Below are 21,626 nucleotides of genomic sequence, written 5' to 3'. Positions count from 1 at the left end.
CAGGAAGGCTGATTTATGCACTTAACAAGGTTTTTCAAAAGTGCCATGTTCCCCAATCTCTAAGTATATACTTCTGTCTGGAACCCCCTTCCTCTCCACTCATCACCCCACTACCTCCCACTCATCCCTATCAGCTTGGATGTCACCTCCTCCAAGAAGTCTTCTCTATCGTCTACCCCCGTTGGGGTCGAGTGCCTGTTTCCTGTGTCCCCACGCTAGTGTGTACTTCCCTTCCCAGCACACTTCTCACAGCTTATTAAAATCTCTCTTTACTTTCTGTCTCTAGCTAAATTGTAAATTTCTTGGGGGAAGGGACCTTGTTCTCGACACCATTTTATCCTCAGCTTTAACACAGTATCTGGCCCAAACAGAGTGTACAGACAATGTTTGTCACATGAGTGAATTAAGAAATCTGACCCTCGGGGCACTTGGGTGGCTCAGTCGTTAAGCATCTGCCTTCGGCTCAGGTCATGATCCCAGGGTCCTGGGATCGAGCCCCGCATCGGGCTCCCTGCTCTGTGGGAAGACTGCTTCTCCCTCTCCCACTCCCTCTGCTTGTGTTCCTGCTCTCACTCTCTCTCTCTCTGTCAAATAAATAAATAAAATCTTAAAAAAGAAAGAAAGAAATCTGACCCTCCTTCAAAACGGCAATGAGGTAAGACTTTTAAACTCTTATAGCCCAACAACAAAAAAAAGAAAGTAAAGCGTAAAGGCAAGTTCAGCAAGAAACTGCACAGTGTCCTCCTCCTTCAAAAGGTCAGTAGGAACTGAGAAGTCATCTCAAAAGGTGGCCCCACCCCTTGGGTCATGCCTGGATACCTCTGAGCAATTGGACACACTCTTATAATCTTTCAGTTGAGCAACAGAGAGTGCAGAAAACATTCTCACACATTACAAACCCTGGAACTCTTTCTCCCAGCTGATCGGAGGGTGTGGCAACAAGAGCTGTCCCCTTAAGGGGGGCTCCGACTGACCCTGTGTCCTGTTGGGCCTGCGTATACCACTCTCCACTATCCACGGAGCTGGGGCATCCCTGACCTTAACTCATCATCATCAAAAAGTGTGGTCTTCCTAGTCCTAAAGTAGACCCTCCGACCCCCAATAGGACCCCCTCCTCAATACGCGCACATACTCTGAAGCAGGTGTCACGGTGCAACCAGAGTGAAGTGGACACAGCGTGTCTCCCATGCTCCCACATCTTCGGTGCACCTGTAGTGAAATCTCGGATGAGTCAAGTGATATTGAAGCGTGAGTAACCGATGATACGCTACCCAGTTCTCTAAGAATGCTATTACCCAGCGGGGGCAGGGGCGGTGGGGAATAGTTCTAAACGTGAGATTTCAGGCAAGCGAGGGAAGCCAAAAGGAGCTGAGGGAGGTTGTGGGCACCCTTCCAAAACTATTAAGTCAGAGATGGGACTGCCTATTCTACCGTTGGTTTGGCTCAGAGCCCCACACCGAGGTACTAGGGCAACATCAAGAGTCACACACGTGTCCTAGCATTGTTCCCTGAGCGCCTGGGACAATCTCCTTCCCCAACTCCGAGCTAGCGGCGGGCCTTGGCCACAGCTCCAATCCCAACCCTATTCCTCGGGCAAAACCAGCTCTGACACCCGCACCCCACCTTCTGCACCACCGCCACCCACCTGCCCAGGCCTCTTTGACGAGATCACAGCGTGGGTGCCTTGGAAGCCGGGAGGGGTTGGTCAGAACCCCGCCCCCGGCCCGTGACGGCCCGGCACCCGCCGGGCCCCTGCATCCTCCCCATTCGCGGGGTGGGGTGGCCGGCGCTCGGCAGTGGGCGCTCGGCCCCGCACCCGTAAGCGGACGCTCGGCCTCGGGGGCGGGGCTTCTCAGGGCCCCGCCCCCTTGACGTCAGCCCTTGCGGGGCGTGGGCGGGACTGCCCGCCATCCCCGGCTTTCAGAGGCAGACCCGCCGAGCCGCGGCTGGAGGCGCGCAAGCTCGCTCCTGCTCCGGCTTCGGCTCCCGCTCCGGCTCCCGCCCCGGAGGATGCGGCGTGCCTAGGATGCTGCCGCGCCTGGTAGTGCTGCTGGAGGTGCTCCTCAGCCTGCGCCTCGGCTCCTGCGCGCGCGGTAAGGATCGCAGCCCGGCCCTGCCCTGCCCTCTCCGCGCCCGCCCGGCGGGGCTGGATGCGCGTCCACACCCGACTCGCGCTCTTCGTCGCCCCTACGTTAAAGTTGTGCGTTCCACGGAGAACCCCGTCTGGCTGTCCCTCTGGGGAGGGGGGCGTCCATTGTCTACCCCATCCCAGAAGCTCCCTCATTCCGGCAAGCCTGGATCTCAGGCTCCCCATTGTGGAAGTTGGAAGAGCATGAAATTGATGGGGGGGGTGGATAGAGAAGTTCAGTGACACCCACCCACGCACCCCCACTTTATCTTCTATCCACCTCCAAGCGAATCAGAAACTTAGTCCTGGCCTTTTTTTGTTGTTCTAGTTCAACTGGTAAGAATGCTTTCCCCTCTGGGGAATGACTTTGATCCCCCATCTGACTCCACCTTCCCCTTAGCCCTCCCCTTAACCTACTTCTTCCCCATGCCATTCCCGCCCCCATCCCAGGTCTTGTCCCCTACTATCACCTGTTGCTCCATCTGATCATTCCTGCTCCTTCTTTAGCCCCTAATGTGCTCCGACTGCCATCTGCCTCCCTCTCCCTCCTCCTACCCCTTAGCTCAGTCTTCTAACCCAGTCAGCTATCCTGGAAAGTTTCTGCAAGAGAGAAGAATAAAGCCTGGAGAGAGAATGCCAGGGCAGGGAGGTGGAGGCACGGAGAGTGGAGCCAGGGAGAGCAGGGACTGAAACTGCGTCTACACCAAAACACAAAGTAAAACCTGCAGTCAGCCATTCACATGATCGAGAACTGAGTTGGGGATATGCAGCCCCAACACCGCAAAGACCCGCTGCGTTTCTCACTTTCCGTCTAACGTTTTGAAATTGAAACAGCCTTGAGGATCAAAGATAGTGTAAAAAGCAAGCAAGAAACAGGAGAGATGTACTTTCTAAGTGCAAATGACAATTCTAGAAGAAGCATTACTAGAAAGATGGCAAGAAGTTAGAGAACAAAGGAAGCCTGCGTGGCTGGCATATGGAGAGAGGTGAAGGGATCGAGGAGGAGAGAACAGACTGGCTATTGGCCTTAACCTACCTCATTGTACTTGATTGGCAAGACTCTTAGAGTACGTGTATTTACTACATTCTTACAAATGAGAGGTTTGGTGAGGTTAAGTAATTTGCCCAAGTCACCCTGGCGAGTGTTAGTTTGAGGCTCTTGAAGTTGGAGTGCTCCATGTTGAATGGGGGGCGGGGGCAGGAGAGGGAGTTAGACAGTGGTATATAGTATCTCACCGCAGAGCCAAGGGTGCTGGCTCTGTGTGGAAATGTCAGCACAATCTAGAACCAGACCTGCTTTGTTCTGTCTGTCCTCACCCAGCCTACATCCCTTCTAGACGTGGGGGAATGGGGCAAGCATTCAGCTTGGGGTTGCCCAGGAGACCTGTGAAGAGAAACAGACAGATGCCAACAAGCAGGGTATCTGTGTACCCCCAAGAACTCCAGAGAGGAGGCCTTGGGCTGGAGCCAAGGCTGGGGCCAGGGTAGGGACCAGGGATGGGATGGGGGCCAGCCCTGGGATGACACTGGAGCAAGGACAGGGACTAGCTCATCTGAGACGAGAGCTCATTGCTGACAGACATACCTTAGCTCTCAGCCCATACCTTCTCTCCGGAGATACATCAGACTCCCCTTGGCTCTTCTTAGCCACCACTTCTGTTTCTGATCACAGACAGTGATCTAAGGATACAACACTAGCTCTGGAATCAGACACATGTGGATTCACTCTGCCCCTTATTAGCTCCTTTGGCCTTGGGCAAGTCACTCAACCTTTCTGAGCCCCTATTTCTTCTCCGGTAAAATTAGGGCCATAAATATCTATCTTGTAGGGCTGGTTGTGAGAATTAACTGAAAGAACATATGTAAAGTACTTAGCAGAGAGTCCAGCTCACAGTAAAGTAGTCAGTAAATGGAAGCTGGTAGGATTATGGCCACCATCACCATCGACATCTTCATCGCTGGGGGAGGGCTCTGAGAGCTCTGATGTTGACACTCTTCTCGCCAGGGACAGATCTGCCCAGCCCTCTATCTGTGTGGTTTGAAGCAGAATTTTTCTCCCACGTTCTCCACTGGACTCCCATCCCAAAACCGTCAAACAGCACCTACTATGAAGTAGAGCTTCTGAGGTATGGAAAGGGGAGGACGGAGAAAGGAGGGAGGTGGGTGCAGGAGGGGGCACACGCATCCCCTTCACTTCCCTGGCACAGGAAGACATAGCTGTCTTGTTATTGAAGTAACACCAGGAAGGATGCTGGTATATATCAATTGGTTGACAAGTACTGATTGATCCCCATATGTGTTGAGCAGTGTAAAGGGAACTCTGGGATGAGAAAGCCAAGGTATTTCCTTTTCCCTCAAGTTTTTTCCATCTTATTGGAGAAACAAGAAAGGCATCCATAATATAATTGGAAAACAAGGAAACCCTAACGGACTGCAAATGTAATTGGGAGAAAGCCTGAGAAATCAGGTTGTATTGTGGTGGGTAGCAAGCCTTCCTGGAGGAGTTGGAAATCTGTTAGATATTCCAGTCTAAGAGAAATTGGTATGCAGTCCCAGAACCAAGAGAGATCCTCTTGCAGTTAGATGCCCAGGACCAGAGAAAATATGCTGCAGGCTGTACCTCATGGGAGCTCTCTTCCTGGGCCCCTTGCTTTCCTCTTAAAGGAGGTAGGTTTGAGCGCAAGTTCTTCTACCAGTGCCTTACCTGATATCTCCCCAGGTATGGGCTAGAACCCTGGAAGTCCATCCCCAGCTGCAGCCAGACCCAGGTGTCGTTCTGTGATCTCACTATGGTGACCCTGGACCTGTACCACAACAATGGCTACCGAGCCAAGGTCCGCACGGTGGATGGAAACCAGTACTCCAACTGGACCTTCACCAACACCCGCTTCTCCGTGGATGAAGGTGCTTTTCCTCCCCTGGGCCTAGAAGATGGCTTTGGGGGTTCCCTCCTGCCAGAAACTCTAGTCTAGAATGTGACTCTGTTCCCATAGCTCACCATTCAGCCTGGCTTCCCGGGTAAGGACCTAGTTGCCCAAACAACTAATCAGGACTTTTGGGAAGATTTAGATGAAAATAGCCAAGTTGTTCAAGATTTAAAAGGGAACTGGAGTTGTTTATCCTACAAAAGAGAAGTCTTGGGGTGGTTTGGAGCAGCTGAGTCACAAGGGCCAGACCTGTGTTCTTGTAGGGTTCTGGAAGAGGAAGTAAATCCAAAAGCACTCAGCACAGGGCAAGAAACAGTAGGCAGAATTGGATCCAGTCCTCAGTCCTTAGGGCCCAACTCCCAGTGATCAGGGTGTAAGGCTTTGAAGCAGGGAGATGCTACTGAAGAAGGGTTGGGGGTCTCTCTCAGCAGACATAAGAGAAAAGGGTAAGCCCCAGACTTGATGGGATTTTGCCATTCTATGAATTGGAATTGACCATGCTCTCTCTATATGAGTGTGGTGAGCCTGCTCTGCAAAATTCAGAGTCAGAACGAATGGTCTTCAAGATATTTGGCTCCCAAATGCCTACCTGCAGGCCAGTGCTTAGCTGGCTACAGAAACATTACCTGAGGAATGTGTTTAAAAACCAATGTGTCCAGGGCCCAGCTTCAAAAATTCAAGTTCACTGTGTCTTGAGTGGACCCGGGGCATCTGTATTTGTAAGGTACTTCCCAGGAAGTCTTTATGTGCTGCCAGGTTGAGAAAGCAGTGGCCCAGGTTTTAGGGTGGGTAAAGCTTGACCCTAGAGGCCAGGCATGGGCAGGGCACCCAGGCCCTCCCCAGCCTGCAGGCCTCATCATTTTGCCTCCCCACCAGTGACTCTCACGATTGGCAGCGTGAAGCTAGAGGTGCACAATGGCATCATCCTCGGGAAGATCCAGCCCCCTAGGCCCAAGATAGCCCCTGCGGGCGACACTTACGAAAGCATCTTCCAACACTTCCGCGAGTATGAGATTCAGATTCGCAAGGTGCCGGGGAACTACACGGTATGGGCCTCCCCAGGGCCACAGGACATCTGTATTTGTAACGCAGTGGGCTCCCTGGGCCTCCCTGTCAGCGGGGCTGGCGGTACCTTCTGTGCACCCCTGGGGAACTTTGCTGGCAGAGTAAAGAGGGAGGGCGTGGGGCAGGGGAGGGAGCTGAGATGACCTCAGCCCTCAAATCTATGCTCCTGCCACTCTGAAAAACAAACTGAGGGTTCTAGAGGGGAGAGGGGTGGGGGGATGGGTTAGCCTGGTGATGGGTATCAAAGAGGGCACGTTCTGCATGGAGCACTGGGTGTTATGCACAAACAATGAATCATGGAACACTACATCAAAAGCTAATGATGTAATGTATGGTGATTAACATAACAGTAAAAAATTTTAAAAAAAAATCTATGCTCCTGCCAGGTGGCAGGGAAGACATGGTCCACTAGTGTCAGGCACCACGCAAGACATTTAATAGCTATTATTCCTGATCCCCTGGCAGGTGGATATTTTATTCCATTTTATAAATGGGAAAATGTGGCTCCAAGAGGCTATGTAATTGCCCACGGACACCCCAAGTGGGAGATCTGGAATCTGCCAGATCCATCCTCTTCCCACCATTTGATGCCAGCCCCTTCTAGGAAGGCCCACAGTGTCTATAAAATGTTCCTTTTCTCTTTTTGTACAAAATAAGTCATGTTAATCACAGAGATCTTGGGCTGCGTTGATAATACTGGGTTTGTCATGTCAGGGAAAGGACACTGAAGGGGGTGGCCTGGAGCATCTCTGATGGCTCGCCCACTCTCAGCTTCCATGGTCCATGAATCAAGGGTAGATTTTGTTTATTGCTGTTTTTGTTTCAGTTCACAAAGGAGAAGGTGAAGCATGAAGACTTCAGCCTCTCACCCCCTGGAGATCTGGGAGAGTTCTGTGTGAAGGTGAAGCCATCTCTGAGCTCCCGACTGAACAAGGGGGTATGGTCCAAGGAGGAGTGCGTCGTGCTCACCCGGCAGTGTGAGTCTGCGGTTGGGGCTGCTGTCTGGGGGGGCAGGAGGCAGGAAGGGCCTCACACAATCCAAAAAGCATCAGTTGAGGACCACTGAGGCCAGGGGCACTCCCCCATAGGGCCCTATGAGAAAGCTCCTATTGTCCCCATTTTAGAGATGCGGGACCTGAGGCTCTGTGGGTCTGAACAGCTTTCTAGGGCATGGTGGCAGAGCGGGTCTCTTGATTCTGCCGGTGCTGGTGTTCTGCTTGAGCACAGTTGTGCTTCCCAAGAACCGCTACCCCACCCCTCCCTGCCCCAGGCCCACTCTGTCAGCTGTGGTAGTTCCTGGTTGTTACATCCCTCTGTCTTTTCTTGAGGCTGGGCACAGAGCGCCTTCTCCTTGTCTCCCCTCCCCATTGGAACTGAGCTGACCCCTGCCAGAGCTGCTAAGCCAGGCTCTCCGCCGGTGCTGGGGAGGGGAGGGAGGGGAGGGAGGGGAGAGGCCCTGGGATGTGAAGGCCATGGTCTTGTCCATGAGGATCTTACCGTCTGGCTGGGGAGACAGGGCATGCCCAGAGGAAGCTGTAAATAGCAATTCAGGGCAGCATATGCCCCAACCAGTCATGCCAGGCCAGCAAGGCCCAGCAAAGACAAGAGTGACTCCCTATATTTCTACATTTCAGTTCATGAAGGACACTCACAAGTTCATTGTCATTTAGCCTCACTCTCATTTTAGGCACTCTCATTAAGGCACCATCCCTGTGTCAGGCAGCCTTAAGAGCTTTTTTAACATTCACTCACTGGTAGAAGAACTAAGTTTTGTGGACAGGTCTGGCTTCAAATCTCAGCTTTACCACTTACGAGGTATATGATCTTGAGTAAGTTACGTAAACTCTCTAGGCCCCAGGATCCTATTCTGTATAGGGATGATCACAGTACTCACCTCCTAAGGTTGTTATAAGGATCAGGTAACATAAGTTAAGGGAGGTGGTGGATGATCAGTGCTGTGTACTTCACAATCATGTGGTAGGCACTATTATTTTTCCCATTTTATAGATGGAGAAACTGAGGCTCAGAGCGGCTGAGTCAGTGGTGGAGCTGGGACTGGCACCAGGCCTCCATTCTTACCTGCTGTCCCATCCTGCCCCCCGTTCCACGTGCTGTGGTGTGAGTTGTGTGCAGAGCTAGAGGCAGAGTTGGTGGGTCTAGTGAGGGAATCCCTTCAGGACAGAGGCTGGAAGGCCAGGCAGGGATTTCCAAGGATCCAGAAGCATGTGGTTGTGGCCTGGAGGGGGTCACCGGGGGCCACTGACTGAGTGGCTCCTGAGAGTGGCCGTGGATTCCCGGGATCCAGGTCACAGACACATCTCTCTGGGCCTGCAGATTTCACCACAACCAACCTCAGCATCTTCTTCACCTTCGTCCTGCTTCTGTGCGGAGCCCTGGCCTACTGCCTGGCCCTCCATCTGTACGTGTGGCGCCGGAGGAAGCTGCCCACCGTCCTGGTGAGTCTCGGGGGGGAGGCCACTGGCCCATCCTTCCTCACCATAGCAGGACTCCAGGAGACCGGGGCTCCCTCCCAGACAGTCCCTTCCCTCAGCCCTGACATTATCAGGAAGCCCCTTCATCAAGGATCGTGGGGACAGAGGGAGGGCTTAAATGCAAAGCCCAGTGCTGAGAACATTGCCTTCTAAGGGCCCCCGATAAGACACATACTGAGTAGTCCCAACCCCCCACGTGCCATTTTGTTACACTTTACTAACAATTGGCCATGGGCCAGCCCCTGTGCATCAGTAACCTCTGAAGTAGGTGGGGTTATTATCCTCATTTTACAAGGGAGGAAACTGAGGCAGAGAGCGATTTTTTTTTTTTGCCCATGCACGGGGGCCAGGGAGCCAGGAGAAGTCAGGAAGAGCCCAGTCTTTCCCACCCCTGCCAGCTGGTGATGATGAGTGCTCCAGAAGAGGAAGAACACGGGGCTGGAAGCCCAGGCCTAGGGCTACTGCCAGAGTGGCAGGGAGCAGAATGAGGGGTGCTGCCCGGGAGGAGGGGTTGTGGAGGCGGCCAGGGTCTCTGCCCCCCTCCCAGGGCATTTCCTCTTGCCACACAGTGCGGGCAACTGCTGCACTTGTGCTAAGCCAGCCTCCAGAATGCAGCTCGCAGCACTGAGCAGCATGTCCAAACCTCTGCCTGGCCCACCTAGGATTCAGGCTGCTCCAGAGGTTGCCGCCACACCCCCACAGTGGCCATCACTGTGAGGGCCACGGGCTCTGCTGGGAAGGACCGGCTCCATCGGGGAGGACCTTCAGTTGGGAGGGCTACCCCCCCAAGAGGGATCCCAGGATTTCTAGGAAAATAAGGAGAGAGACACCCTCTGGAATTATGTTGAGTAAGAACTCTAGGGAGTGGGGATGTGGGGAGAGAAGGGACCACCTGGCCTAATTAGGGTCTTTGTCTGGCAGCAAAGGACTATGTTCCTAGCTCCAGTGCCCTGATTAGAGTGGTATGATGAAGAGCCTTACAGGATTAAAAAGTTCTTCCTGTGTCTAACTGAAGTGTGTAACTCATTGTCCCTTCTCTGTGCTCTGGGGAGATTCCGTTCCACAAACATGTATGCATCGGCCTGTTTAACAAGTGCTCTGAGCATGTTCTATATGCAGGGCCTGGAACCAGGATGGGGCCTGCCCTCAGGGACGGATGACGACAAAGCAAAGGGGTGGGGGAAGCTGGTCCTGGTAACTGTCTGTAGCGGGGATTCCTCGGTGGGCATCAGAGCATCTAGGAAGAGATCAGTGAAGTGGCCGTTGAGCTACAGTTATTGAGCACCAACGACAGGCCACATGTGGTCCGGGAAGAAGCTGATTCATGCGGCCCTTGGTCCCAAGGGGCTTGATTACAGCCCGGTAGGGCAGCCAGCGTAGAATCTATTACTTCTAGTGCAAGCCAGGGAAATAGGCCCAGGTGCAAAATGCCAAAGGAGACAACACAGCCTCTGGGTTTTCATTCCTCTGTGCCATTTGGATCACAGAAGTGAGCTCTCCTTGAGAATGTTTTCCTTCTCAAGATAAATGCAGCCCAGTTGCCTTCACCTAATGATGGTGGTCATTACTAACTTCATGAATAACTTCGAGTGCACAGAGCACTTTCACATTCATATGCTTATTCCCACTCATGCGCTGTTCTGATCTGCTCTTTGGACAAATGGGGATTTCAGATCAGGACAGTGGAGTACAAATCGCAGGTTTGTTCTCTGCCGCTGTGACTTTGTGCAAGTCATTTCACTTCTCTGAAGTTCGATTCTCTCCTTAGATTGGAGAGTAAAATTCAATTTGCCCAATATTTACCGAGTGCTTTCTTTGTACCAGGCACTGTTCTAAGCACTTGCCATGCATTAACTACAACATGAGGAGGCTGGTACTGTCACTATTTCTGTTTTATAGGCGAGGAACTAAAGCACAAAGAGGGCAAATAATTCAGCCAAGGCGACACGGCTGATACAAGGCAGAGCTGGGATTTGAACCATGCAGTCTGGCTCTAGAAACAGATTATCCTTAATCACCAACCTGTGTGATATTCATAGGAACTCAACTAATTTAGAGTTGCATTCAAGTCCAAACTTACAAAGGGAATGAGGGCAGGTGTGCTCAGTGAGTCAGTAAGTCGGTCAACGAACTTTAAGAGAGCCTCCTATGTGCCAGCTCAGTTGGAACAGAGTGGCAGACAAAAAACTAGACAGCTCCTGTCCTCAAGAAGCTTATATTCTGCTGGGTGTGGGGAGTAAGTGTGGCTAGAGAGCAGGTTGTGGTGGGAGGCAGAAAATAAATTTAAAAATTTCAGGAACCAAGTGCCAGGAAGAAGTAAAGGAGGTGAATGTAGAGAGTGTCGCAGCACTGCCTTAGCCAGGATGATCGGGAAGGCCTCTCTGGAGAGAAACATCTGAGCTGAGACCCGAATGTTAAAACGACACAGCCAGAGAAGGCGCTGAGAGAAGTGTTCCTAACCACAGGGCATAGCATGTGCAAAGGCCCTGAGAGCACTGAGCTGATGCATGAGCAGGAAGAACCCCAGTGTGGCTGAGACGGAACAGCTAGTGGGAGAGGGATTAAGTGACTTTCCCTGGGACTCCAGGCAGGTTGTGGGGAGCAGCTCCTCCCCTGCTGCTAGTTCTGTGCTCGTTCCATTGCCCCACGTGGCAGCCACCCTGTATTTGCGCAAGTCACTTAATTTGGTGAACTTTGGAGAAGTTAATTTGGTGTCTCACATCCAGCATTTTAAAAAATGAAATGGACAAGCGAGGATAATGGAGGGGACAGGATGGGACAGGGTAGGACAGACTAGAACAGGAGAGAGGAGGAGTGTAGATCACGGGACCCAGCTAGTAAAAAGTATTCTCTCGTGAAACTGCTTTCAGTTTATAGGGTATCCATATACAGGCAATCATGGAACACATTTCTTATTTGGGATCATAGTCTAAAGAAGTTTGAAACACACTTCTAGATCTATCTAGATGAGTCCAGCTTGCTCTCAGGTTTGGAAAGGACTGTGCTGGGGCTGAGAACATATACCGTTCCCGGCCAGCTCCCGTTCTGCCTGCCGTTCCATCTGGGCTGCAAGCGTGCAGGCCTGAGCCAAACTCAGAATCGCACTAAGAGGAAAGGTCGATTCTGAAATGAAACAAAAAGGGCAAGTGGCTCTGTGGGCTCCTCGGTTAGAGCAGAACCTTCTCGAGCCCGCCCCCTGGCCCCAGGGCCAAACCTGCAACGCTGGAGAGGGTTCCCGCAGGTAACCCTCGCTTCTCTCACTCTGCCCTCTTCTCTCCAGGTCTTCGAGAAGCCCCAGGCCTCCAGCTTTGTCAGCCAGCTTCCCTGTCCCGAGCCCCAGGACGCCATCCATCCCCTGGACGAGGAGGCCTTCCCCCAAGTGTCCCCAGAGCTGAAGAACTCGGAACTGCACGGCAGCACAGACAGTGGCTTTGGCAGTGCCAAGCCATCCCTGCAAAATGAAGAGCTCCAGTTCCTCCTCCCTGCCCCCCACCCCCAGGCTGGGGGCACCGCAGGCAAGGGGGCGCCCCTGGAGCTGGAGGGCAGCAGCGGCAGCAGCAGCAGCACGGACAGCGGGATCTGCCTGCAGGAGCCCGGCCTGAGTCCCAGCACTGGCCCCAGCTGGGAGCGGCAGGTCAGGGACAGCAGCCCCGGCCAGGATGACAGTGGCATCGGCCTAGTCCAAAACTCTGAGGGGCAGCCTGGGGACGGGCAGGGTGGCTCCGCCTTGGGCCCTGTCAATGCCCCCGGGCCTGAGGAGCCTGAGGAAGAAGACCCAGCCTCAGTAGCATTCCGGGGCTACCTGAAGCAGACCAGATGCGCAGAGGAGAAAGCAGCCAAGACAGGCTGCCTGGAGGAAGAGCCCTCCTCGACAGATAGCCTTGGCCCCAGGTTCAGGATGTGCCTGGATGCCGAGGCAGGCTGGCCTCTACCAGTGCTGGCCAAGGGCTATTTGAAACAGGACCCAGGAATGACTGTCACTCCCTCGGGGACCTCAACTGTACAGTGGGACCAGCCAACGGAGGAATGGTCTCTCCTGGGCTTGACCAGCTGTGCTGACCTAGGAGCATCTGACTGGAGCTTGGCCCGTGATCTTGCCCCTATGGACCGTGTGGCAGCCCCAGGTGGTCTCCTGGGCAGTTTTGACTCAAACCTGGTCACCCTGCCACTGATCTCCAGCCTCCACTCCAATGAGTGACTCAGGCTAAGGGGCTGCTTTTGATTTCAGCCACGAGGGCCCCCCGGGATCAGAAGTGACGCATGAGGCCAGTGTGAGCCCTCATTGGCAAGCCCAGTGGGGCCAGCCCTTGCCAGGCCCAGCAGGGCTGGCTAAGGGGCCCAGGGCAGAGAGAGACTGTCCTGCTAAACTACTGCAGGCTGTATGGGTGGCGTCGGCCTGGGCTGCTGGAGGGCTCCAAAGACTCGGCAGAGCCAGGAAGGGCCGGGCGGAGATCTCCCTCCTCCGGGCTCTTCCTGTGCTGTAACAGATTATTTGCTCTGGGGAATCACTGGTTTTCTGGAATTGTGGGGAGGCCCAAGCTGCAGTCAGTAAGGACCCAGCCCTCCCCCCTAGACCAGCCAAGTGCCAGGGCCTCCAGCCGGATGGAGAACTGGCGGGGGGTGCGGGGCGCGGATTTCCCTGAAGGGGTCATTTCTGGGAGGACAAAGGAGGGAGCAGAGGCCAAGTTTGATCTCTGGGATGGTCAGAGCTGGTCAGCCTGGGATGGTCATAGGAAGAAGCTTCCCGGCTGGCAGTCCTCCCAGGCAGGGAGCTTGTCACGGAAGATCTTAAGATGTATCTGTCCCTGTCAGTCAGTCTGCCACCATCAGTCAGATGCCACGGCTCTATAGAGCCACCAGGGGATGACGCCCCTGTGGCCGAGCCACTCACTACCTCCATCCTGTTGCCCCCACCATCTTGCTGACGCTACCAGAGGAGCCACGGTTCTTTGTATTGGGCAAAACTCAACACTTCAGGTGGTCTCTGGGCTCAGGCACCAGCTCACCCTCCCCAGAGGGTCAGGGTTGGGACCTACGCTAGTGTTTACTGCTAGTATCCAGCTACAGACCCACAGGACACGGCACTGGGCTCCAACCCATGCTCTCTCAGTGTCCAGCTGTGAGAGCTTGGGCCAAGCCACTTCTCAGAGACCCTGTTATCCTCTGATAGCATATGTGGAATAGTGACTCAGTCTCCAGTGGGTCTTCCATGCTGGATGGTAACCAAGCTGGCATCAGGGGTGACGTCCCCAGCCTGGTGTGACCCTAGGCTGGGAGGAAGTTGTCTGCAGAACCTATATCTGCACAGAGCCAGCTTCTTTTGCATGCTGGGAATTAACAGATTTAGCAGAAGTCTGTGGTATCATGCTAAGAGGACTACTCGATCCTGGGCCCAGAAGGGGACAGGTATGGGCCCTGCCTCCCCATAGTCCGTTTGGATTCTATCTTCAAAGCAAGTTTACAGTCCATGGGCAAGGAAGCTGGGGGGAATGACAGGCCTGGGGTCTGCCCGCCCCGCCCCCTTCCGGGTCACCACTCGGCCCTGCATTTCTCTGTGGCATTCTGAGAAGAGACACTCCAGCTCAGGAAATCCACCCAGAACAACCCCTGACTCCCCCACCACATCCTACCAAGAAGCTCTGATGTGCCAGTCTGATAACTGAACTCCCTCTCGAAACTTGAGTTTGCAGGAAGATTCCTCAGGGTTCCCTTGAAAGTTTATTTATTTTGTTCACTTATTTATTGAAGAAACAGCATGGTACAGTGCAAGGATTCTGAGTATTTCAAGAACCTGGAGGTTCTAGTTCTGACTCCATTGTTTCTTGCATCTCCTCATCTGTAAACTGAAGGGTCTCGGTTTCTTCGTCTGTAAATCTAGAAAGCCACGCCTGACATGTTCAATGGACAGGGGTGTGAGGCTCCACCAAGGCGGTGGATCTGAATGTACCTTGCACGCAAGGCTCTGTAAATCAGAGATGCATGTTTTTTTATTTCAATAAATTGTCAGGACCTCAGGAATCATGTGAAACCAGTCAAATTTCTGATCAGAAACGGTGACTGGTGGAAGCGTCAAGTTGTTGATAATTGAGGTTGATAACAAGTAAGATGTGTGATGTCGCTTTAGCAGGAACGAAGACTCGGGCTCAAGTCAGACAGACACAGGAGTCCTCACGCTAACATGAAGTATGTAATGGGTATGGATAACAGTGTTTTGAATGTGGCGTCCGGACAGCTGGAAAAGAGACCAGACCTCCCTGGAGCTCTGTCACCTGCCCCTCTCGACATGGAGGTGCGTCCCAGGGGTGCTTCTCATAAGGGCGGAAGTCATCTGCATTTGATTCTGAGAGCAGCCTGCTCTTTCCACGAAAAGCCACACGTGGGTTTGAGTCTCTCCCCAAGCTCAGCCCTGCGGATGGAGCAAACTCAGGGCCCTGGCCAGAGTCTCCAATGCACTTTGCGCTTTGTCCCATTCTGGATCCCCGAGGAGGTGAATGGGGACACCTCATCCCCGTTCCTCTGTGTCATCTCCAACGATGCTTCTCCCCATTTCACTCTGAGGAAATAACCAGTTCTGGGAAGCACCGATCCTATCACCTTCAGAGAACTTGACTAATATCACACCATTTGGAACCGATCAAACTGATTTGCCCTGGAAGCCTCCCTGTCCTATTGGTTAAGAGGTGTGGGGTCTCCTGGAAATGAGTGTCGGAGGTGGCCTCTACCCCCAGGAAAAGGCCCTCGAGGCACGTTGGATGGACAGCAGCAGAGAGGTGAATACGAAGATGGAAAGAATAAGAGGAATCAGCAACTGGGGCCAGCAAGAAAGCAAACACAGAGCAGCTGGGAGAACGGAGTCCGAGGATGTGGGCTCTGCTGCAGGCCTCGCCTGCTTCCCTCAGGAAGCATGAACAGGAGTTTGTGCTGGGTCTCCTGCCCGGCCCAGTCCGGGCTTGTGGGGGAAACAGAGTCCTTCCTGCAGGTGGTGCTGAGACACTCACCGCTCACCGGCTTCTTGGGAATTGGATTCAAGTGCCCCACAGAAGGCCGTTTGTTCTTAAACTGAGTAATCTCCCTCGAGGGCTTTTCCAGGCTGAGGAATGTGTGATTCTGGGTTTCTATGAGCTAACGGAACTTCCTCTTAGTAAGGGGAGAGGGGAAATGGATCAACGTTGACTGAAGAGGAAATTTCTATTGAACTGTGTTTTCCCAGCTTTCTAAATAGCTGTATCAAAGAGTCTGCCTTGTCTTCCCTGAAGATCTCTACCCCCTGCAAGGCACACAACACACTATCCCAGAATACACACGGTCACGGAGGGGGCTCACTGCCCTGCTGAGTAGGAGCTCTCGGAGCCCTGCGTGGGGACGGTGGAGACAGGGGCGCCGCAGGCCATGTCCGCCGGGGACAGCATGCTGGTGGTGGTCATGAGAGGCAGGTTCAGGCGGCGAGGGCTGACTTTATGTAGCCCCAACCTAGAGGACACCAGGTAGTGGGAGGCATGACTCATCCATTTCCTGTAGTGCTCACGGGTTTCAGGGTTACTTTTAAAGCACATCCACAATTTGAAATTAAATGCATCTTTATTAATGATTCACAGCACCTTTCCTATCAGCTTGATCTTAAGTTTACCTAGCTCCCGTAAACATTCGACTGGGCCGGGGAGGGGGGTGGGTTTGGACCCAATAAACACTCTGACAAGGAAAGGTTGGGTCATTGGATTTAGTGTTTTACAAAGATAACCCCGGCCAAAGCATAAGGCGTGAGTCAGACGGGACGAGGCAGGATGTAGGGAGACCTGGTTGGAGGTGCATGTAGTCAGCATTTCTTCATTTCTTCAAGAAACATTTTTAAGTGCCCACGCCTGGGTCCAGAGGGAACAAAAGAGATGCGGCTCCATGGAGGGGGCTATCTGGCTATGAAGCTAACAGACTAGCAGATACATCTTTACAATCAGCGGTGAGTGCCATGAAAGGAACTAAGATGGGAAAACAAGGAACGGAGACAAGACGCAGAGAAACTGTGAAGAGAAAGCTGTCTTAGTTTGCCCGGGCTGCCATAACAAAATACCATTGACAAGACACATTTCTCATCGTTCTGGAGGCTGCAAGTCCAAGATCAAGGTGTCAGCCAATTTGGTTCTTGGTGAGGGCTCTCTTTCTGGCTTGCAGAGGCCCCCTTCTCCTTTGTCCTCATGGGAGGAAGAGGGGAGGGGGAGAGGGGGAGAAGAGAGGAGGAGGAGTAAAGAGAGAGAGCTCCAGCTAGGCAAGCACCCTGGTCTCTCTTCCCTTTTTTTTTATGATTATTTATTTGAGAGAGACAGCACGCCCTTGAGCAGGGGGAAGGGGGAGAGGGAGAGAGAATCCCTAAACAGGCTCCCCACCAAGCAAGGAGCCCCGATGCAAGGCTCGATCCCAGGACCCCAAGATCATGACCTGAGCTGAGACCAAGAGCTGGCCACCCAACCAGCTGAGCCACGCAGGCACCCGTCTTCCTCTTCCTATAGGGACTCTCATCACATCATGGGGACCCTGCCCTCATGACCTCATCTAACCCCTAATAGCCTCCCAGAGGCCCCACCTCCTGATACCATCGCATTAGGAGTCCAGGCTTCAACATACGAATTTGGAAGGGACACAAACATTCAGTCCACAACAGGCTTAATCGGTAATCCGATCCAATGACAATACTGAGCAGGGACAGCGGGAATGGAGAGCAGGTGACAGAATCAAAAGGCATTCTGCAGAGAGCGCTGGGAAGACTCCATAGCGGGCTTCAGTGAAAGAGGCACTGATCCCACTCGAACGTGGAGCTGGAGGAAAGTGAAACACGCACATGGAAGGGAGACGTCGTGTTGGTGAGTTCTGGCTCCCTATGACAAGTCACCTAAGGAAAAAGTCCTCTGGCAATTGGTGAGGCAGGCCTGGCAACAGGGGAGGGCTCAGAGCTGGGGGGGTTCAGATGTGCTCACGCTGACCCACCAGATGGGAGAGCTCACACCTGCGTGTGGAAATGAGCACACGGATCTGGCGACGGCCACGCCCCCTGCCGCCCACCTGCAGTGACAATACTCACCTGTTGACCCCCCCCCCCCCCCGGCCTCGAGGAAAAGCAGGCTACCCTCCCTGTAGAGCGACAGGGGCCGTGCCTGTGCTCGGCACCCATCCTGCAGACCCCAGCCAGGAGCCTCATTAGTGCTGCAGCCCATCCCAAAGGTGCGGCTGAGCTGTAGAGCTGGTAAGCTCCGGAGCAGACTGGTACATGATTGGCGAAGGTCTGGGTATAGGGTGCCACACCCATATAGATCTACCAACACAGGGAAGGCGGAGTCGACAGAGGTCAGGGCCTCATGATGGCCTTGGAGAGAAGAGAAACATTCCTGAGGATCCTGCGGCCTGGTCACCGTGACCCTGCCAGTATTCCCTGCCCTCCACTGCCCGACACTCCCACCTACCTGTCCCCAAGGGCAGTTCGCAAAGGACCACCTGCATCAGAATCATCTGAGGGGTGCTTCTCTTCCTGAGCGTCTCCTCAAGGCCAGGAAGCTATGAATGCTAATTCCCAGGGTCCTGCTTCAGTAAACTGGTTACAGGTGATCAGGTACAAGTGACCCCCATGCACACTGACGTGTGAAGGTCACTCCTTTAGAGAAGAACTTGATGATCTGATGTCTGTTAAACTCTACCCTTCTCCCCACTGCCCCTAGATGGTCTCACCCAGTCCACGCCTTTAAATGCCACCAGGATGCTGCTGACCGTCCCCTTACTGACCCTCTGCTTCCACACCTGCTGCCATGGTCTAATAGCATGTGATTCGTATAGTATGCTTAGTCCACTACAGCAGCCAGCGTGATCTTTATAAAATACAATTCAGGTCATGTTATTCCCCAGCTGAAAGCCCTCTCCTTTGCTCCTGGTCCAAATGAGAGGCAGAGTCCCATCGACTTAGTACCTGCCCACCCCCCAGCACACACCACCTCCTGCACTCTCCCCCTTGCCCACCCTGCTTCAAGCTCATTTCCACCTCAGGTCATTTATTCAAGTGTCTCCTCAAACGCAGCCTCCTGGGGGAGGTCTTTGCTGACCATCCTATTTAAGTATCCTCCCCATCTCCATTCCCTCCCTACCCCTAGCTTTTTTCCATCAGAGCACTTATTATCTGAAGTTATAGGACATATTTGTTTTTTTTGCTCTTGCCTCGCTCTCCAAATAAAGTGGAAGATCTATGAATACTCTCTCTCTTTTGCTCACTCCTACAGTCCCACAACCAGGAGCACACAGTAGATGGTTTGTATTTGCTGCATGAATGAGCAAGTAAATAAATGAATAAAGATAAGCTTACAATGTTAGGTGGTAAGTGCGGTCTTAGCCTAGACTGTCCCCCCAGAAGCAAGAACCTGATTCAAGGAGTTGTGGGTAGGTGGCTTATTTGGAAGGTGATCCCAGGGAACAAGAGTGAGAAACCAGGAGAAGAAAAAGCCAAAACAAGGATATGTTATCAAGCTGGTCATGCTGGGAGCAACTGGGCCTTGATCCCTGGAGCAGGTAGAGGCCTCTTCCAATGGTCCCCTGAACACTGACAGGAGAAGCCCTGATCCAGCAGCTTCTGAGCTGGCTGAGGCTTCCCCCAGAGGTGTTAGACACTCTCAGACTGCTGGTGCACAGGGCTGCGTGGGCCCCGCCCACCAAGAACACAATGAGCCGGGGTGGTTAGCAAGTGATGTGCAGTGAGCACTGGAGACAAGATTTGTCAGCACAAAGTGGGAGCCCATTCAGAACTGTCTGGAATCAGGGTTGGAGCTGAGAGTGCGAGGTGGGGCACTGAGACACCTGCTGTTGTTCGTGCTGTGAGGGAGATGTTCCCAGGGGCCACAGGGGCATGTGACCCACCTAGGGGGTTCAATGCACATTTTTTTTGGACTGAACTTAAAGGAGTGAAGTGAGATTTATTAAATTATGCTAAGTGAGGTTGGGAGACTCTCCCCAAACTTGAGAGATGATAAGATCTGAGCCTGCCATTCAAACCTGGGGCAACAAGAAGACCCAGGTAGTCTAGCAGGCCTGAGTGGCAGGACGCACTGAAGGCACATCCCCTCAAGTGACAGAGTGTCCACCAGGCGCTCAGACTAATGGACAAGTCCAGAGATAGGCTCCCCCCTCAAAGCTGTTGGTCTGGAGATGCCCCACTGGCAAAGAGGAAGAGGCAACAGACCCATGGAGTGGAAACAGCACTGGGGTGGCCCGGAACTTGGGAGAGGTGGGTTCTCAGCTCAGTCATGTCCTATCAACTCTGGGCCTCAGTCTTCCCAGCCAAATGCAGAAAGTACTCTTCAGTCTGATTGTCTCTTGAACGCCCTGGAGAGCCTGTGGTCGCTGAATGTATGCTTATTCCACTGTGAGCTCTAGAGAGGGGAAAATTCCCTGACTCACTTCCGTATCCCTGTATCCTTCACACCCAACCGATGCCTAACAGTAGAGGTGCTCGGTAAATGCAATGGAGAATGAATGCATGAACGAATGGATTTTCTCACAAGGAAAAGCATATGAAAGGGGTTGAAGAAGAAGGTTATCCAAACATGACCATGGCAAGGCTTGGCAATGGTAGCTTGAAGCTGGGTGGTTCCTTGGGAGACATTAGACTGAGCTCAAAAGAAAGCAGGCTGACCATAAATTTGACTTAAATTTTATCTTCAGGCCTGCCATCTTAGCTTAGTTGTATTATACCACGATTATTTCTTTCCCTGTGGTATTTACCCTATAGCTCTTAGGTATTGTAGGGACTCGGGGCTATAGACCAAACGAAGCCTAGAGCAAGGGGATGTGGTCAGGAAGCAAGGCAAAGGACCGTGAAAATATTCAGCAGTCATTCACTCCTTTAGCAGACATTCATTGAGCATCTGCCATGGGCAGGCCCTCTGGGAATATAGCAGGCAATAACAGATCCTTCTCCGTGGGTTACAAGCCTGCAGCATGCGCGCGCACGCACACAGGCACAGGTGTCTCCGCTACCTCCTCCACCGCGCCCCTCCCCCAGCCCTGTGGGAACTGAAGTCACCCACGCTCTGCATCAGCCTCACAGCTGGAAGGGAACTCGGTGTCCTCAAGTCCAATGGCAGCCTTACCCAACAAGGCACCTGGGCCCCACCAGCTACTGGGGCTACCACGGAACGTGGGGCTCCAAACATTTTTCCACCCATCTCCTTCCTAATGGCTCCCTGCTTATATATGAAAAACCTTATCCTAAGGTGTTGGGGGAGGGGAAGACAACCCCCATGGCTCTGTAGGTAAAAATCCAGGCAACAGGGACCCCACCAAGGCCGTGGCCTCCAGCGCCGCCCCACCTGTTGTTTTGTTGGCCTGTTGCTACTCTGGGCAGACAGAACATTTTCACTTCTGGTCCCCAAATGTGAGAATTCACCAGGCCACTGGCTTCCTGTTTTGTACCAGATCTGCTTAAATCTGCTTCTAGACAGCTTTTGATCACTAAGCAGTTTTTTAAACACAGTAATGATATGCCTATGTGCTCCCACTTTGAGGTTCTTGGACCCCTGGGGCAGAGAGAGGGCACCACAGACGCGCTGGCCCCTGCACGGTCACCAGCATGAGGCAAGATTACTACATGGGAGCACAGCCCCCCACTCACCGCCCAGCCTCTTCCTGGGTCTGACCATTCCTTAAGGTAGACTTTAAACAGAAAGTCACTGTCTCTGTGTGCTTGCTCTGTGTCCAGATCTGTATCTGATGATGGCCACAGGGATGCACACGATTGAGGATGGGCAGAGAAAATCAAAAGCCTCGGTTTTCAGAGCAACCAAGACTGGACCAGGGATAAAGCAAAGCCCAAGTTCCCTGAAGAGACTGAGAAATAGTCAACATAATTTCCTGAGACTCCTGGCTATGGCCAGAGCCATATACACTACCGCAGAGAACTGGGAAAAGGCAGAAGACCTGAATTTTGCCTGAAGAAAGTACCCATCAAACAGGAGGGAGCATGGTTAATCTCAAGAGAGACTGGATGCC

General features: G+C 53.0%; 1 protein-coding gene across 2 annotated transcripts; it reads left to right on the top strand.

The window, feature by feature from the left end:
• The first annotated feature begins 1,917 nt into the window (after positions 1–1,917).
• IL10RA (interleukin 10 receptor subunit alpha) lies at positions 1,918–16,204 on the top strand. Of its 2 annotated transcripts, none has more exons than XM_028105901.2 (7): positions 1,918–2,093; positions 4,140–4,254; positions 4,848–5,032; positions 5,932–6,101; positions 6,947–7,097; positions 8,455–8,576; positions 11,893–16,204. In XM_028105901.2, the coding sequence occupies exons 1-7, from the start codon at positions 2,027–2,029 to the stop codon at positions 12,808–12,810; spliced, it is 1,728 nt and encodes a 575-aa protein (XP_027961702.1). In that variant the 5' UTR covers positions 1,918–2,026; the 3' UTR covers positions 12,811–16,204. The 2 variants fall into 2 exon arrangements, with proteins under 2 accessions (XP_027961702.1, XP_027961700.1); XM_028105899.2 differs by having other exon boundaries at positions 4,134–4,254.
• Positions 16,205–21,626: the final 5,422 nt, after the last annotated feature.

Source organism: Eumetopias jubatus, unplaced genomic scaffold (genome assembly GCF_037043125.1).
Source record: "Eumetopias jubatus isolate StellerSeaLion01/CBP00866 unplaced genomic scaffold, mEumJub1_p1.0 scaffold_13, whole genome shotgun sequence".
In the NCBI taxonomy this organism is placed as follows: domain Eukaryota; kingdom Metazoa; phylum Chordata; class Mammalia; order Carnivora; family Otariidae; genus Eumetopias; species Eumetopias jubatus.
This window is presented reverse-complemented; position numbering and strand designations above follow the sequence as displayed.

Excerpts from the sequence above, each read along its gene's own strand:
- IL10RA (XM_028105899.2), top strand. The coding sequence starts at position 2,027 with ATGCTGCCGCGCCTGGTAGTGCTGCTGGAGGTGCTCCTCAGCCTGCGC. Across the intron at positions 2,094-4,133 it reads CCTCGGCTCCTGCGCGCGCG|GGACAGATCTGCCCAGCCCT; the intron begins GTAAGGATCGCA and ends TCTTCTCGCCAG. Across the intron at positions 5,033-5,931 it reads CCGCTTCTCCGTGGATGAAG|TGACTCTCACGATTGGCAGC; the intron begins GTGCTTTTCCTC and ends CCTCCCCACCAG.